The 18,992-nt window shown below is 35.2% G+C and overlaps 1 protein-coding gene across 4 annotated transcripts; it reads right to left on the bottom strand.

The window, feature by feature from the left end:
- Nucleotides 1-663: 663 nt before the first annotated feature.
- LOC123708550 (sodium-dependent nutrient amino acid transporter 1-like) lies at nucleotides 664-18,653 on the bottom strand. Of its 4 annotated transcripts, XM_045659317.1 has the most exons (11): nucleotides 18,519-18,653; nucleotides 16,993-17,039; nucleotides 13,885-14,128; nucleotides 13,425-13,567; nucleotides 12,530-12,570; nucleotides 12,180-12,272; nucleotides 3,118-3,378; nucleotides 2,708-2,915; nucleotides 1,793-2,009; nucleotides 1,406-1,662; nucleotides 664-1,321 (listed from the first exon to the last, which is right to left on the bottom strand). In XM_045659317.1, exons 2-11 carry the CDS (start codon nucleotides 17,011-17,013, stop codon nucleotides 863-865), a joined length of 1,944 nt encoding a protein of 647 aa, XP_045515273.1. In that variant the 5' UTR covers nucleotides 17,014-17,039; nucleotides 18,519-18,653; the 3' UTR covers nucleotides 664-862. The 4 variants fall into 4 exon arrangements, with proteins under 4 accessions (XP_045515273.1, XP_045515274.1, XP_045515272.1 ...); XM_045659318.1 differs by lacking the exon at nucleotides 16,993-17,039 and having other exon boundaries at nucleotides 13,885-14,124; XM_045659316.1 differs by lacking the exon at nucleotides 16,993-17,039.
- Nucleotides 18,654-18,992: the final 339 nt, after the last annotated feature.

The raw sequence follows: 18,992 nt of genomic DNA on the forward strand, positions 1-18,992 counted from the left end.
TCGAGATCGTGAATTCGAGATCCCGCGGGATTAGAAATATTAATCCGGCGGGATCCCGAAATTTTCGGGATCTCGTATAGTTTAAAAAAATAATTCACGTGACTGAATACGATGAAAACTGCACGTTTGTGATAGTGAGGTTAATTAAAATAAAATATTATTTGAAAGAAAACAAAAGCCTTTATCCTTTAACATTACGAACTAAACAACTAACAATTTCAATTACATGAACATAATCAAAACAAAGTAGGTATAGCTCAAGGAGATTAAAATTGGTGATTTTAAAAATAACTTCTAAAAAAAGAGTATCTTCTAAAGTATCTCAAGAGTGCCGGTGCCGGATTAGATGCCGGTTAGCAGATAACCGGCATCTAATTTCCATTGCAATGTACCCTATGTAATGTGCAATGTCGCGTGAAGCGTCCCGAGCGGATGTGTATAGAATCGCTGACCATTGCAGCCCAATCCCGTCAATCTCGAACGGGATCTCGTCATATTATGCTTCGGGATAGATGCCGAAAAATTAGACGGGATCTCGCGAGATCGAGATCCCGCGAGATCGGGATTGCATTCCCTAGTCTCAGCACAATACATCTTTAAAGCACACTATACTGAAATGGATATTTCACGGAGGTTGAATTACTTATTAAAATAACCCAAAAATCTGTTGTCTCAATAATAATTATTTCATCAAAAGATCAAACTTAGGATTATAATTCCTAATTATATCACAAAAAGTACTGCCTAAAACTACAATAAAATATATTAACATCGTTATTCTCTCGTTCTCTCGTTTAAACTTAATGAATAAAGTATTAACTATTACGACTAGACAAAGCAATCGTTGTACATTGTTCAAAGTCTACAGACTAGTCGATATTTCATTATTCCTCAAATCTGGGACGTTTAGTTGAAAATGTCTATTACAATTACAATTTGTTTCTCCCCCCACCTGTCCCTTAGCCATACAAATATTTGGTGATCGGAAGGTGTCGTCCTTTTTTCGCTTTTTACTTTTTGTAACTGTTGGTATCGCATATAAATCACCGGCGTCAGAGTATGCTATGTTATCTTTCCCTAAATACTCAAAATTAAATTCATTCTCTGGATCATAGAGGTCATCTTTCACCCAATTTTCTGCGTATTTGACATCGTTTTTTATCGTGTAATCGTTGTGAAGGTTGGTATAATTGCTAGTATCGGTGACCTCCGGTTCAGAACTTAGGGTTCCATTAGAAAACCTTTGGGACATCCACATGTATCGAGTCATTGGATCCTCTGGTCCCCATAGTCGGGAAGGATGGAAAGCTGCCGTTATTTTCTAAAAATAATAAAGGCGTAATTAATTTTTGAAAAAAAAAAAAAATGTTTTTGATGCGTGATAGTTTGCATTTGGAATACTTACGGCAAACAAATTATATTGTTCTTCTTTCGCAACAGCGATTCCAGCGAAAATAATTAAAATCAGCAAAATCCCTATGAAGGCTCCTACTAGTGGCCATAAGCTATGCCCTTGGCTCCAGGCTGTTCTGATAACTGCCCTCAACCACCATCCCGTTATCCCCACCACTAAAATAGGGGTACACCACCAGGTCACCAGCCAAAAGCGTGGCATATTGGCGCTCGTAATAAATTTAAGGTCGAATTTCAGATTGAAGTAACCTGTGAAAATGATTATATACTTTGAGATTCAAGCTAATTTTACTGAGTACATATATGTGCTAGCGGTTTTGCCTTTTAAGCTTTACTTTTAATTTTAACTTCAACTCCTCGCTATTCCCGTAGCACTCACCATAAATATAGACAAAACCAAGAACTTCAAAGGTCGCAGTTGCAACTGCCAGTATGGGTACTACTAAGTCATCCAGCAGCTCCGCAAATGAAATGCCCCGGGACAGGACTGTGACAGTCAACGCAGTGCCTAATGCTGAAGTCGCTGCCGCGAATAGCCTCCATTGATCTCCGCATAAACGATGGAGTTTGTCGTATATGGGAAAAAGAAGAACTAGCTAGAAGAAATTATAAAATTGCAATTATAATACAAAAATTATATTAAAGCGAACCTACTAAGAACTATTCGTAGTTTATGTTTATTTAAATTTATGATTTATGTTGACATTACTTTTATGGAATAAATTAATTGCAGTACAAAAAATATATAAATGAAAATTCTGATCCAATTTGAGCGAATCCTGGTTATCTTATTATAATTTGCATATATTTCCTTTAAAAGTAAATCCAATTTTCCTTTATTGAAATATTTATTCTATATCTTAAAAGTAAGCATTAGAATGGTATAATCAATGTATAAATGGTAAAACTTTATAAGCCAGAATACGGTATGAGCCCTCAATGCTAGCAGACCGCAAACTTAGTAGGCTGCTGTTAAATTCGATAATCTGCTGACCGACGAACACAATTATTATTTGGAAGGATTTAACAGAATACAGTATATTTTATGAAATCTAAAAGCATTATATGAATAGATTTGAATAAAACTATAATAATCAGCCCAACAATTACTACTAATTGATGTTTTGCCTCAATCCGTTGTATTGGATCGCAATTAAACCTTGCTGAACGGCCTGTGTCAGGCACAGAAGGCGGATCCTACTTATGTGTTAAAAATATTACTAAAATAACTGTGACATCAATCTAAGGCAGACCATGGTTTGTAGAACCACTCATGTCTTTACTGAAAACATACCAAAGTAATTACTCCTGATATTAATACAATCGCAAAAGCAAGCAAAGGCCACTCCTTAGACCTGGCCTCGGTCACTGAAGACTGATAGATCAGCACTAAAATTGCAATGAAACTCTTATCCTTTGTCCCTTCCCCGGCAAGTGATTCCCACATGAAGACACTCAGCCAGCCAGTGAGCAGGTTTGTTATGACCAAAAATGTTGATGTCCTGAAACCATTAGGAAAAAAATCTCAATATGATTTCAGCTAAAATTGTATTTTAAATTAATAATTTGTAATGTGACAAATAATTAGCAAATTGAGCAACCATATGCAATTTTTAGTGCATGATGTAATTTTAAATCAGAAGTACAGAAAGGAAATGAAAAATGTCTCAACTAAAGATTTAAATTACATACGGAATGACTTACCATCTGACATCGGACTGTTTATAAAGAGTGCCGCCTGCACTTATAAGGAACCCACTCATAACACTTGTCGACAAGAGTGCCTGAACCAAGCCACTGTGCCAAATATAAGGTCGATATAGCAATGACCAGTCTTCCGTCTCCAAGGAGGTGGTGAGTCTCGACCCATTTGAGAGAAACACGCATAGTACTATGGCTATTGTGAATATTATCGGCGCCAGTGTCATTAATGATGCTTTGAGAGATTTATGGAGACTGATTAACCTGAAAACCTTATATATTATATATGTCGCAGATTCAACGCGATTAATAATTGCAAAATTGGTGTTACTACCGTCGTCCGACATTATAACACAGTCAGAGTGCACGTCCGGCGCAGGCGACGTTCGAAACTCAAGTGACTAAACAATTCACTTACTGCCACGAAACAGTCGCGCCACTGATATTTGGTAGATCACACAGACTAGGCATTGTCAATTGTCAACGTTGACAGTCTACCTTACCATACCACACCGCATTCTACGACTAACTTCATAGTGGCGGGAATTTTAAAATATTCATTCTCCGACACGGCCATTCTGACAGCCAACGCGCTCTCGCGTTGTATCTTTGTCAATCGGACAGTCGGTATGTCGATACTACAACACCTCAGCGTCACAGCTATCGGTGCCATCCGATAGTCTACAACATTTGATCAGCGTAAAGCGTAGCAGCGTTCAACGAACTGATTGGTGTAAAGAATCACACCAATTCCGGGACAAAGCGACTTAGCTTTCAATCCTCCAGCGACTTAAAGCGTAGAAGCTTTCAAAGTATTCAGACAAAGCGATACAGCTTTCAGTCCAATCATGTTGAAGCATGGTAGGTTTCAATGTATTCAGACAAAGCGATACAGCTTTCAGTCCAATCATGTTGAAGCATGGTAGGTTTCAATGTATTCAGACAAAGCGATACAGCTTTCAGTCCAATCATGTTAAAGCATGGTAGATTTCAATGTATTCAGACAAAGCGTTGCAGCTTTCAGTCCAATCATGTTGAAGCATGGTAGGTTTCAAAGAGCTCGGACAAAGCGACTTAGCTTTCAATCCTCCAGCGGCTTAAAGCGTAGAAGCTTTCAAAGTATTACAACTTTATTGCACAGCAAATCGTTAAGCTTTCAACACTTCTTACGAGCAGCACATCGAACACATTGCAAAGCGTCCAAGCTTTCAGCAACAATACTAGGCCATATTACCGCAAAGCGTCTAAGCTTTCAGCATCAATACAAGTACAAATGGCTGCAAAGCATCTAAGCTTTCAGCATCAATACAAGGACAAATTACTGCAAAGCGTCTAAACTTTCAGCATTAGGACCATTTAGGCAGATCATTAGGATAAAGCGATGAGGCTTTCAATCCAACATTGTCATTCATCATTTAGAGAACAAATAAACCCTCTTTACAATGAATAATGATCATAAATTGTATATTGATTAAAACACTATCATGATCGAGATCAACAAAGTTGATCACGGCTTAATACAATAATTCAGTTCAAATTATTAATCGGCACCCCCAACAAACAAACAAATTACCAATTGAAATCTGTTTAACAAAGATAGAAAATTAATAATTTAATATATGGATACTATGGGTTGAAGACATTCTGACATTTCAGGCAGACTAGCCGGATATTTACGCAATCGTTTGTGGCACACATATTTTGACCGTCACTCAGATAATGGCTCACAAATGTAACGATCATTCGAACATAGCTTTGTAATTTTACAGGGACCATTGAACTTCTCACTGAGATTGTTAATTATTCGGGGGTTCTTTTGTACTAGCACCAAGTCGCCTATTGCAAATGGATGAACCGTGGCTTTATGTGAATCATACCGTGTTTTGCCTTGCCTGCTCGTCCATCCTGCTATTAGCAAGGTCGCGCATCTCAATTAAACCGTCCTCATCACCTTGGTTCGCGTCAACTGCGAGAAAATTTAGCCGAGGGGGATCCTTGTTTGTTTATACTAAATAATAATTGGAATGGACTTCCACCCGTACCCTTGCATACTGTGCAATTAAGGGCCAATTGCACCCCACCAACACCTGATTTCCATGACCCCTTTTCGTGATTTTCAGCAATGGTAAAGCATTCTGTGAGAACCGACACTACTCGCTCTACATGCCCATTGCCTCGACTAACACCACTCGCCACCTCATGAAACTCAATAGACCATTCATTACATTCCGGTGAATGAAGTCACCTGATCAGAGATGATTCGCTTAGGCGGTCCGAATATGTGGACAAATTCTCTAAGGGCCGTGCATGCGACGTCAAATCTTTAACAACGGTCAAGTAACAAAATTTCGTAAAACCGTCTACGATAACGATAACGGACTCTTTAGAAACCCTTCCGCAGTTTCGAGCTCGTAACTATGATACCTACTTTCTAAATCAGTTCTCTGACTAAAGTATCCAATAACCTTTAGTTGATTATCAAATTTTTGAAACAAAATTGCACCATATCCGATGGAACTTGCATCTGTGTGCAATTCAATTGGTTTACTGGGATCAAATATGGTTAAAACAGGTGCAGAAGTGAGGTAACCTATTACAGTAGAATGAGCTTTGGTATGTTCGGGTATCCATCTGTTCGGATATTAGTGGTAAAGGGTAACTATCGCGCACAGTGTTGGAATTGAGTTCCCTAAAGTCCACGCAAAGACGGTCAGACCCATCCTTCTTCTTGACAAGCAAAGCCGGACTAGAAAACGGTGAGGAACTCTCACGAATTATACCTTCATGCTCTAAATCAGCTATTATGTCACGCATTACGGCGCGCTCAGAAGGGGCCAGCCCACACGGCCGTCGCTGCACAATTTTATCGGGGTTCCCCAGCCCTACTTGCATTTTACCAGTTTCAACAGTAGTGTTAGAATTGCCACTAGCAAAATTAGCTTTATATTCCTCCAGTATCAATCTCAACCCATCAACATCCTCTTCGCCAGCCAAATCAGTATTAATTTGGTCCAGTATTGAGCCCGTGTTTATAGTCAGGCAAACGTTAACATCGGGAGCAATTATAGCAAGAGTAAAAATCAAACCTGGCGTCCTAAACATTTCTCTACCTAAAATAATATCATACGGAATCAAATCAGAATCAACAACATTGAAAGTAACTTCGGTGTGAAATCCATCAAACTCGGCATAAGTCATTATCCCTTGATAAGAGAAACATGGAGCAGAACCAACTCCAATGAGACGGGTAAACGAGATTTCCTTTCCATCAGACAAACAACTAGCAATCTCCCCTTTCACTAACGAAAATTCTGAACTACTGTCAATCAGCGCCCGTAATTTACAACCGCCCACACATACTACAATCAAAGAGTCACGGGAAGTAGAGCAAACGTTAACAGGTCTCGTTTTGCCGAATCGTTTACAGACTCGTTAAAATTCTCCTCTCGCTGCTTTTTGAAACACGTAGATTCAGAATGTCCAGTTTTTAAATAATAAGAACACTGTACATTAGTTGACCTATCTGGGGATTTAACAGTTCTTTTCTAATTTTATCCCGCATTAGTAAACGATGTCTTTTTAAATGGCCTAATTTATTGCAATAGTGACAACGACGTGTATTCGTATTAGGCCGCTTAATCTCGGACGCTTAGAAACCGTCGTGATACGTACTCAGATGTCCATCGAATAAGGCGAAAGAAGTGGGTGTATTTTTAAGCAAATCTGTACGTACCTGGACATCAGTAATGCCATAGATCACAACTTCAATTTTGTTGGACTCACCCCATCCAGTACGGTCTATAAGCGCCAATTTGTTTGTAGAATACTCTACGTACGTCACGGCCTGGTCACTCGAGTACTCCACCATATCACGAAACAAATCGTGAAATCTTCTCGTCGTACCAAACTGGCCGTTCATTGCGGCTTGACGTAGACGGATCGTTAGCAACTTGGTCCGGAGTTGCATTAGGCGTGAAATATCCATTACTCAACGTACTGGCCATTGCTGCAGTCACGGAGGATGAGTTTGGGAGCGATCCCACTTCTGATGTCGCAGATTCAACGCGATTAATAATTGCAAAATTGGTGTTACTACCGTCGTCCGACATTATAACACAGTCAGTGCGCACGTCCGGCGCAGGCGACGTTCGAAACTCAAGTGACTAAATAATTCACTTACTGCCACGAAACAGTCGCGCCACTGACATTTGGTAGATCACACAGACTAGGCATTGTCAATTGTCAACGTTGACAGTCTACCTTACCATACCAACTTCATAGTGGCGGGAATTTTAAAATATTCATTCTCCGACATATATATAGTTATAAATTCAAAAACAGTGACTGAATTAATTATTAAGCTTATATACGTACGCATGAACTGCAATTTTAAAATAAATTGATTTATTGAATCGATTGTTTAGATTGAGAGTGACTGATAGCCTTTAGAGATCCGAGAGGCTTCGCAAGAAAAATACCAATTACACATGTGTACATTATTGATTTGAGTTCATTAAAAAAATATTTTTGATTTAAGTTTAAAAATATCAAACACAAATCATAATCCACAATATGCGCATATATGTAAGACTTATACATTAATAAGACACATATATATTTGAGATTTTCATTTTATTAAAAAGATTTGTGGGTTTTGTCGTGTCACCGATTTTCTTAGTCTGAGGTTATCGGTATTCATTTAAAACCGTATTGGATTTGACCGTACCGCACCGTAGACGCAAGTGTTAGCTGCGCATTTAGATTAAGAAACACCCATTGGTACAAACCAGTATTTGTTTGCACGTCGACTCGAAGAATGTTTTACGTCTAATTAACACAAGGCCAAGGTTAACACAACTTAATTTTAATAAACCCTTATTAGGTTTATAATTACAAAAGATTTTGCCTTATTGCATACAATTGACCTATATCAACTCACTGGATCATGTTTATAAACTCCTCGTAACTATTTATTATAGTTTAAATATTTAACGCTAATAATATGATGGCGGACAAAATGTTAAATTAGTGGGAATTTATCCTATAAACTATTTATACTTGAAGTTCTACAGCAATTGGATAACCAAGTAAAAACACTTGATCATATGCAGGAAGTATGTCTGTCCACACAAACGGATTGAAGGAACTCAAAATACAATACAATATTCAAGAAAAAAACGAGGTGTAAAACATCGCAGTATCACATCATGAGCGTGAATATACCTGTGCGTGTTGTGCTTCACAAAGTGCTGGTGTTAGTACAAAACAAAAACAAGTTATTTGTTATAATATATAATAAAACCGGCTTTGGTAAGAGAAGCGGCTGGCGATTTGAGAGTTAATAACCAAACTACGATTATAGCAAGTCAGATTCCCAGTGCTTCGCAGACGAATTTTTTTTATTATCAAAATGCTAGAGGCTTGCGAACCAAGTTAAATAAAGTTATAAGGGAAAACAAGCAAAGGAAACAACAACTGCGATGGCGACTTTTGAAAGAACCGAATGATATCAACGTCGGTCAGTGTTAGTTTGAATTAGTTTGCGCGTCAGTTCACTTAAATGACAAATGTTTATTCTTATGTTGTGCGGTGTATTTACCGCCGAATACGTGTGATAACGAATATATGTTATTCTTCCGAATAGTTGAATTGTTGTGTGTTAAATATAAAAATGTATTATTATTTTAATTAAAATTTCTTTTATTGTTAATGTTAAACAATATTTTGAATGTTTTGTATTGTATTGTTTTGAATCATTTCCAGGATGAAAATAGTTTCGACATCAGCAGCATGACCCCATAATAATAAGCCATAAGTCATTAAGCTGTGAAAGTAACTAAACTAAACAAGTCTAGCTGTATCGATATCAGTTAGTGAGCGAATTTTTTTAACCGCGTAAGCTGCAGAACTAAGTCTCTTCGCCAATCCGTTAATTAATTACTAATCCATAACTAATCCATGGTTCCAAGAAATAGTCCTCGACAGCATTCCCTGATTGGAGTGCTAATTTTGATACACTTGACCCAGACGGGGCCTTAAATACTTTTTATAGTTTTTTAATCAGGTCATTAATAATTGTGTTCCTAGAAAACGATTTAAGACTAGTAGATATAGAAGTTATCGTATTATTGCTATCCTGAATGGTATTCTAACGAAATTATAAGTGACCTGCAGCTAAAAGCAAAATTCCACAAGAAATATAAATGTACTAAATCTCCGAACGCGTCCCCTGCTTTTTCTGCTAGTAGGATATGCATTAAATTGAATATCAAGCTTGCGTTTGAATGTTATGAAGAGAGGATACAGAATAATTTAGTTAACGATATAAGTCTTTTTGTCGTTATACTTAGTCTGGCCATTATTACTACAATTGAAAATTAACAAAATATTAAATTTAAATTTAGAATCTGTCATTTATATATAATTGTTGATTGGGTTTCCTCATTTTGGCGCCAATAAAATGTACAATATTTTGCGATATTAAAATGGAGTGTGATAAAGAGAACCGAATCGCTGCGATTGCATTACAAAAAGTAGGTATGGAGCCAAATACAATTTTTTAAACTCTCCATACGATATTAGTAAAATGTTTGTGTACCGGGCTATTAATAATCTCCGATCTCGGGTGGTGAAGATAACACCTAGAGATAGCCTATAAGAGACGTACTAGTCATTTCTTAACTGAGACTGCCAGCATGGCTTTAGACCCTTGCGTAGTACAAGCAGCAACTTACTGAACGCTGAAATTATATAATACCTATTATGGATGCCGTATTAGATACTGCATACTTTGATTACAGGAAGGCGATTGACGTTGTAGGATAATGACATACTTTTATCGAAGTTGGCCAGTGGATTCACTCCAACACTATTACATTTTTTTGCTAATTATCAGTGTGAAGAGTACAAAGGGTGTCGGTCGGAACCAAACTACACTAAATCAGGCGTGAGTCAGGTTATTGCAGTTTGCAATAATAGTGAACGATTTACCAGAAGTAATAAGAAATACTTATTGCAGACGATCTAAAATTACTCCTGTCAATCCAAGAGGTGGACGACTGTGAACGCTTGCAGGGAGATATAGATAGAGTGTGTGAGTGGAGCATAAAAAATAAGTTCCAAATAAATATTAACAAATGTGCCATGGTGACATTTAGTCGAGCAAAATTACCTCGTCATCATGGTTACAACGTGTCAGGGGTCTCAAGCGGACAACGTCAGTAAGAGACTAGAGAGGATGAGGGCTGAATTTCCAGGATCGTGTAGTGGATATTTGCAAGAAAGCATATGCAAGAATGGTAGTTGTGCTTCGAAGGGCAACAATGTTCACTAATATTACAGCCATCGCAAGCTTGTACAAAGCTCTGGTTAGAAGTATGTTAGAGTGTAACTCGTCTGTTTGGGCTCCGCAAGAAGCTAAATGCTGCCTTATGCTGGAGCGCATACATAATAAATTAACACGATACCTCTATAAAAGACTGTATGGCGTCTATCCCTACTATACTTTAATGTCCACACATTATTTGTCTTAGGCATAGTGGAGTACAATAAATTGGAAACTAAACGGGACTTACAGTTGGCCTACGACGTACTGAAAGTCTTGAGGGGTGTAGTGTGCAACCCAAGTGTACCCCAAGAACTTGGTTTATTAGTACCTATGGGATGTGTGATGGCGAAGGCTTAGGTTATTAGATACCAATGGCAAGAACCAGTCTGTTGCACAGATCCCCCTTATCCAGGACGTTGCGACTACTAAATGCTGTCTCCCTCTACTGAATGCTCTCGATGGTGTCTATCGATATATTTATATGTTCGCAGAGTGAATTCACAGTAGCGATATTGTATATATTAAGTGTTTAATCTTATATATGTACTTATTTAATGTTTCTCGACTTTATCGTATTGACAGAGTCTATAAGGATAATGTTTGTCGACCACGATACATAATATTGAAGGTAGTCATGATAAGCCATTAATTTCTAGTCTCCTTCATATTGTTAAATAATATTAGGTTGGGGGAACAGTCTTTTTGCATTATAATATGTATGAACTTGTAATAAAATTCTTTTGGCTATACTATTTGTATCTGGCTGGTTTTGGTATCATTTAAAGTTTTAATTTTAAAGATGATAATTCCAAATTCAAATTAGGAAAATGTGTGATTTTTATTAATTTTCGTATTGTCAAGATGAGTGAATCTAATGAAGAAATTCGATACATTTTAAAATTTTACTACAAAAAAGGTAAAAATGCAACGCAAGCCGCGACAAAAATTTGCAATGTCTATGGACCTGATGCAGTGTCTGTGAGGGTAGCAAAAATTTGGTTTAAGCGTTTTCAATGCGATGTCAAAGTCAACAACTAGATCTAATACCTGCTGATAAAAAGTGGATCACGTACGACAAGAACGTGCAAAAAACGTGGTGGTCAAAGGTCGGTCAGGCTTCACAGATTGTGGCGAAACCCGGGTTAACTCGCGATAAGGTGAAGCTGTGTGTGTGTGGTAGGATTTCAAGGGCATTATTCATTATGAACTGTTACCACCAGGCAGAACTATCGATTCTACACTCTACTTCGAACAACTGATGAGATTAAAGCAAGAAGTTGAGAGAAAGCGGCCGGAATGAATCAACAGAAGGGATTTTTGCATCCGCCGTATAGTCCTGACCCTGCACCTTCAGATTTCCACCTGTTACGGTCTCTTCAGAATTCTCTAGGCAGTGTCAGGTTAACATCACGAGAGGACTGCCAGTCTTGACAGTCATCAAGTCGGGACTTGTCACAGTAGTTTGATCAGAAGCCCCAAAATTTATATAGCAATAGGATTATGTCCCTACCTACAAGATGGCAAAAAAATATCGAACAATATGGTACCTACATAAGTATGTAGTATGTATGTATTTAAAATCCTTTTCCTATAATTTAGGCATTTAACCGCAAAATATAATAAAATGGACAGAGATACAATCGTAGAGTAACGTTTGGTCTGGTTACCAAAGTTCAACAGACGTCATAAAAATGCACTGTTTAGATCTAGCAATTAAAAAACGTTGTAAAATACTTACATAAGCGGTACGAAGAACCATAAAATGAATATTAATATAGCCATTATTCCGAGATATTGTGGTTGTTCAGTGAACGGCGCCAAAAATGTCGAGCTGTAATAGTAACGATATAATATTATCACTTTTGCCGTTTCAAACGTAGACCTGGTAAAAACGTCTATAGTTAAGCTTTATAAATAACACATAAAACTAAAGGTTTGTTTAAAACAGTTTAGTATACATTACGTGGACATATAGTATGTCTGTTCAATTTTTAATCAATAAACAATAAACAAATTTTTACTGTACATCCTTATTAACTAAAATATTAAGGATTCACGCTTATACGTTCAAAATGAAAAAATACTCACTTAAAACACTCAGACGCATTCATTTTGTTTTCATATCCTTCCTGAAACAAGTCTTTAATTAAACCAAAAAATAACATTGGTACCCTCGTATCGAGGCCATTTTACGAGTTAAATACAAGTAGAAGCTATTGGTTACAACAAAACAGAATTAACTCTGTTGTTTCAGTTAATTTTAAACCAAATAATGGTAATTTGCTGAATGAATTTATTTTTGGAAAATGAGTTTCATCACAGTGAAATGTTCGGGTTTGTTTAAAAAGACTAGATTCACTATTAACGAAAATGGTAATGTTTTGCTTAAAGAAAACACTTTTTCAATGGATTGAAGTTATGTATTATTATAAACTTTATAATTATTTTACACAATATTATTTTTTTTCCGACGAAGATAGCGTCATCTTTTAGTCGATATCAACTCCAGGAAAATAAATACAGATAATGTAACTTTCTCTACAGCTGTGATACTTTTTGACATTCAACACCTTTTGTCTTCAATCACCGTGACCACGCACGCTGTAAAGCACGCGAATCGTCGGAAAAAAAATTATATGTTTATAATAATACATAACTTCAATCCAATGAAAAAGTGTAGGAAACACTTTTTAAACGTGTAAAAGTTATTTTAATCAAAAACAACACAATGTTTTATTAACAAACATAAAATCTGGAATTAATTCTGCATTCTTATTTAAATAAGAAAACAATAATGTCACCAAATAGCTTCGTCTTTACTTGATCTATATATGTTGCTGATTATTTTTTGAAGTTATATTTTCATTATAAAGTGCAAAGATGTTCAAAGAAACCATTTAATTTAATTTATAATGTTCCCTTTGCCTACTTTCTAAAATCAATCTAATCGTATCAAGTACAAATAATAGGATCATAATAATACCGGCGTCATTTGAATCCTTGCACAGTCCCTAAGTGGAAATGATCCCTTGCCAATCCAAATCATGTACGCTGCCGACAGAGACACATACACCATGCTGTAGATACAGCAAAGGTATGATGTCAGCACCTTAATGTAACCAACTCCTAAAAATGAAGGAAATTGAAGCTTTTATTCAAATGGATTTGGGTTAATGCCGCGCTAACCACACCGCCACGAAAGCGGATTACTTCGGTGTGGTTAACGCATTTCGATGACGCCTATATAAGGCTTTCCGGAGGATGCGGAGTTCCTTTATGGTGACGATATAACTGATTGGGTTGGCATGCACAAAAACTGATTTAGTTAAACGGTAAGCTACAAAATAATTAATGAAGCAGACACACAGGCAACAATCTTATTATAGGCGTAACGTGTTTTTTAACTGCGAGCTGATAGAATGTACCTATGAAATGAAACCTACCTCTAAATATTGGGACGGCACGCCAAACCCCCACAGCATCTTGCTGACTCAGTTGACCCATGGCAAGCTGCAGCAATGCACATGGGAGACCAACAGCCACAAGCCAGACCGAGTAAACCACTAGATACTGTACATTTCCATATCTGAAAGCCTCGCGTGGTAGTCGGACCGTGTTGAATAGAGTCAGGGATAATGCTATGGTGAAGAACTGGGTCTTGAGTATGTCCAGCATCCGTCTGACTGTCTGAAACAACAAAGGTGTCTTAATACTTGTAAAAACGTAACTTAACAGATATTTATTTTTTTCGCATTATTTACAATAATACAAAAATGTAATTTGGGTATTTAATAGTTTCTATAATTTGCATTTGAAATTGTTTTAAAAGATGGTTCTATGGCGCAAAGATGGAAATCGCTGTACATCGCTAAATGACATACAAACAAATTTTCAATGTCACGTGCACGATCGCATCGCGCACGCAACTTCTGACTCGGAATATTATTCTACTAACTTTAATTATACAGAGAAATTTAAATATCATCACGTGTCTTGAGCATTTGAAACTTACAACAACAATAAAAAATCACTGAATCACGATCGTATCTCAACATGACTTTTAATGTTTTGTTTTATATACTATAACTTTGTATTTTGTAACAGGAAGGGGTTAGAAAGAAAATGTTAACAAAATACTTCTTATTTAATTAGGTTATTTTAAAAAAGCTAAGAAAAAATTACATTAATAAATTTAAGCTTCCATTATTTTCTTCACAAGAACATATTTATTCTTATGTATGAGCGCAAATCCAAGAAATAATACATTATAATAACAGTAAGTCGTATCTATGCGGAAGAAACTTGAAAATATAAATTAATTTCAATTGGTTGCGTGATTTTGTGAAGATGACGTAAAGGCATCATTATTATTTTTTTCCTCTTCGTTTTTAATTTTGTCTTGTTGGTCCCAGGTTTGCGTTTGAAGGATGAATTACTAATTTTTTCTATTTCATTGTAATTTATTTTGTTGTAGTGATAAAAATTTGCTACTTTTACTAAGTTACCAAGCACTTAGTAAAGTAACTTTTTAGAAAAATACCCTTTTAAAAGTTCATTAAAATCATTACATTTTTTAAAAATAACTATAAATATTAGATATTATTTGGAGGATGGTTCTTTAGACATATTTATTATATATATTGACTGTTTATTTTGTTTTATTGCCACAAAAACATTAAAAATATAATAATTAAATAAAGATAACCGTTCAAGTATATTGTTGCAAAACGTTTATAAAACATGTATGTTGCTATTAGTTCCGTCGGTATGTTGCTGGGTGACACGTAGCTGAGTTTACAAAACATCCAGGTGTATCATTTGAAACTGAGTTATTTCACAACTGTTATCGTTTAAGCAAGCGTTTTTTATAGAACAGCCATCAAACAGCCTTAGCCTTAAAAGTGTTTATTTATTTCCAAAGAGTATTAAAAAGCATACATTTTGACATTATTTGTATATTTTACCATCCATTAAAATAGTTCAGAATGGGCGAACCAAATTAGCTATGACGAGCCTTAAACAGGTAGACATGCTCATACTAAAATAATAAAGTTATTATTGGAAGCATATTAGTAGGTACTCAAGTTGTTAAATAACTATGGGGTCCGTATTCTAATACAGTAGTCACTGTAATTGCTGACAATTACCTGACTGTGTAGGTCAATGAGTTAATTGCTCTTGTTATAATGGGACCGGCTTATTATTTAGAGGGAGACCATTATCTTAGGAGTATGGTGACTGATACATTTACCTAACTACATCGTTAAATGCTAGTTCAAAAAAATGTCTAAGCTTGAAAATGGGTTAGGAAGAACTTTTTCTAAAAAGTAACGGGTTAACTTATGTATCTCACCTTTGGTAAAGGTAACATCGTTGACATACTGCAATAAAGAGGTCCCTAATAGAGCTGTTGAAACAACCACATTCGGTTTATTTTTATAAAAAATATTTTTAATACGCATTGTCATGCTACTGTTTAGTTGACAATAGAAGTGATTCATATTTCAAGCAAATGCTGAAAATCTTCCATTTCAACCAAAGCATGTAAAAGAAGTATTGTTTAGCTAACATTGACCCGACTTTGTCACGCTCGGCTGTTCGTGTCCGGTTTAAGGACCTCTCATTACGTTTATTAAGTATTTACGTCTTATTTTTTCAATCAAAGGATTTATTCAGAAAAAAAATATTTATGAAGTTTAATCTAACTTGAGTGCTTTAAATCTACTGTTTAAAATGTTGCGAGTTGCATACTCTATCTACTGTGCTAGTCCCGCGTAACCATAATTTAATCATGAAATACATTTTAGATTGGCATAGAATTATTAATCATCTGTTTGTCACCATTTTATAAGTTGCCTTGTCGCACGTATAAAGTTTAGTTGCGATTGATAGTACAATTGATAGATTTCAGGATATTCACTAAGTTGAATAAAGAAAAATCTATAACTCGCGCTGCTGCGTCGTGATTAGTAGTTAATAAGTCGATGATTTAGTCTGTATCGATAGATAAAACACACAGGACCGTGTAGTTGAGGACTACAAGGGATGGTTTCCAAAAGAAAATCTAATCTGATCCACATACTCTGTATATAAATTAACTATTTATTGTTAAATAAATTAAATTCACTTGCACAAGACAAACCAAAAGAAAAAATATACATTTATACTGTTTAGAGAAATTAGAAGATGGTTAAATGGTTTTTTAAAAGAAACCACCAATATATATAAGGTGTGTCTTTTGCCTTTTGAAGTTAGATTTATAGAAGAGATAATAATCTTTTCACATAAAGATTACTAATGGAATCTATGTCACATACATTTTTCTTATCTATAAGTAAATAAAAACACTTTTTCGCAAGATTCTCTCTTACTTCACATTCAACATACCATTAAGTGCATCTAGATTTTGTCATTGAAACATAATATACCGTATTGAGTATTCCGAGTACATTCCCATATAAAACATAAAAATCGGATTACTGTTATTTACAAACTACGTTTCTACGACGAAATCTAAAAAAAACATTTGAGAAAGTGCATAATCAACTTACTAGAGTACCAATCTTCGCCATAATTATGAAGCATTTATCAGCGTCATCTTTAACACACGTCGAATTAATGGTTATTACAATGTATTGTAATATAAAATATAAAATTTCTTTTAAATACGCGTAGCGTGTTTTAGCACTTCACTGTCATTTCACTTCCAATGTATAATTGACTTTTAATTTCTTTTCCGTTCTAAATACTATTTAAAAACAATTACAGTTATCTCTCAAATACGTAATACTATTTAAGGTAATAATTATGTGTATTTAGGTTATTGTAAAAAACAAATACTGTATAAGCACTTACTGAAGCACTGTTTACATATCTTCATTTACTTCGCTAGATTAGTAAACGCAATATACCTCAAACAGAGTGTGTTAATTTATTATCATTGACACTATGATATATCATTTGATTAATTTTTTTAGCGTTTATGAATAATAAATACTTACTAATTTATAATTTTATAAATACAATTGTTTATAATTTTAATCTGCATAATATTGGACGATTTTATGTAGTTATCTTTTTAGTTCTTTATCTCTTAAATTAAAATCATGTATCACGTTAAGGCTTAAAATAAGTAAATATAAATATAAACACTGAATGAATATTCTTGTAAATCTGAAATTGATTAGTATTACTCTTCATGGGCCATTCGCTTCTATCCCTTTTCAGTGACGTATTTTAGTTGAGTTTATATTATGAACTAGAGCCTCATTCACTTTCTGCTTAAATATACTTTCAATTTTAATAATCTTCTGGACTGTGTGTTTTTGGTGGTTTTTAGTATTTTTATTTTTTTTCAATTATTTATTTAACCTTACAATATGTTGTAAATTAGGTAACTTTTCTCTCTCAAAGTGGTTGAGCGATCAGGTCTTCAGACATTTAATTTAATTATGTTCAATTTGTATATTGTACTAGTAATGCAACGAAGTGTTAGTAAATAAAATAACTTGTATCACGTATTTCTTTTCCAGATGTGCTAATGTTGACACATTCCATTTTTAAATATTGTCAATAGTTGGCATAAGTTTTTATTGCTCAAGTACACCTTTTAAAGGCCTTTTAAATTCTGACTCAAAGGGCTATAGCAGTACATTTAAAATAGATTCATGGAAATTAATAAGATAATTAATTGAATGAAGGTTAATGTTATTTCAGCTGCTTTAGTATAAAGTCATAGATTATTCTTTCGTATACAAATTACATACTTTTGGAAAATACGAGGAAAATATGTAATAATTATTCATCTATTAAGCATCAACGTACAATCTTCTCAAGAATACAGTTGTTTTTGTGTATTCTATTTAAATAACGTTCTGAGTCATTTTATAAACAAAATTATTTCATCACACGTGAAGCAGGATTTTTCTAAGCCAGTCTGAGTAGAGAGTACTATTTCATCTGTTTCAATAACTACACCGGCGACCGAGTATTTAAAAATCATGAAATAGCAAGAAAACATCTCAATCGCGATCCAACATTACAAACAAACAAGGTCATTAAGCATCGTATGTATTACCCGGCCATATTGACGAGTCCTCGAGAAGCTAGTGTCGAGACGTCCAGAAGTCACAACACAATTCGGTCGGGTTAGTGCCATATAAAAACAATTAGTTTTCATCAAACTTGGAAAGTAAAGAGACGGTCGCGCGCACGCGCATTACACGTAAAACTGAATAGGACAAGGAAGGTGCGCGTAGTGATGCGCCGTTGTTATCTTCCAATTTGACAGCTGAGAACATTGTCTGAATCGGAGTCGGTCATAAAAATTATAATTATAGATTCCTTAATTAGCAAAGGAATGAAACAATTATCCGAATGAGAAAATAATCGGGAATCTGGTTAATTTAATTAGAAGAGAAACACAATCTTTACTAATATCGTGATACATTTTCTTTAAAGATAGAATTTTTTAAATAAAACCTGTATAAATATCTTTTAATTATTCATTATCAACTTAAAGTAAACATTCTCTAAAGTCGTACATCGACAA

Source organism: Pieris brassicae, chromosome 4, assembly GCF_905147105.1.
Source record: "Pieris brassicae chromosome 4, ilPieBrab1.1, whole genome shotgun sequence".
NCBI lineage: Eukaryota > Metazoa > Arthropoda > Insecta > Lepidoptera > Pieridae > Pieris > Pieris brassicae.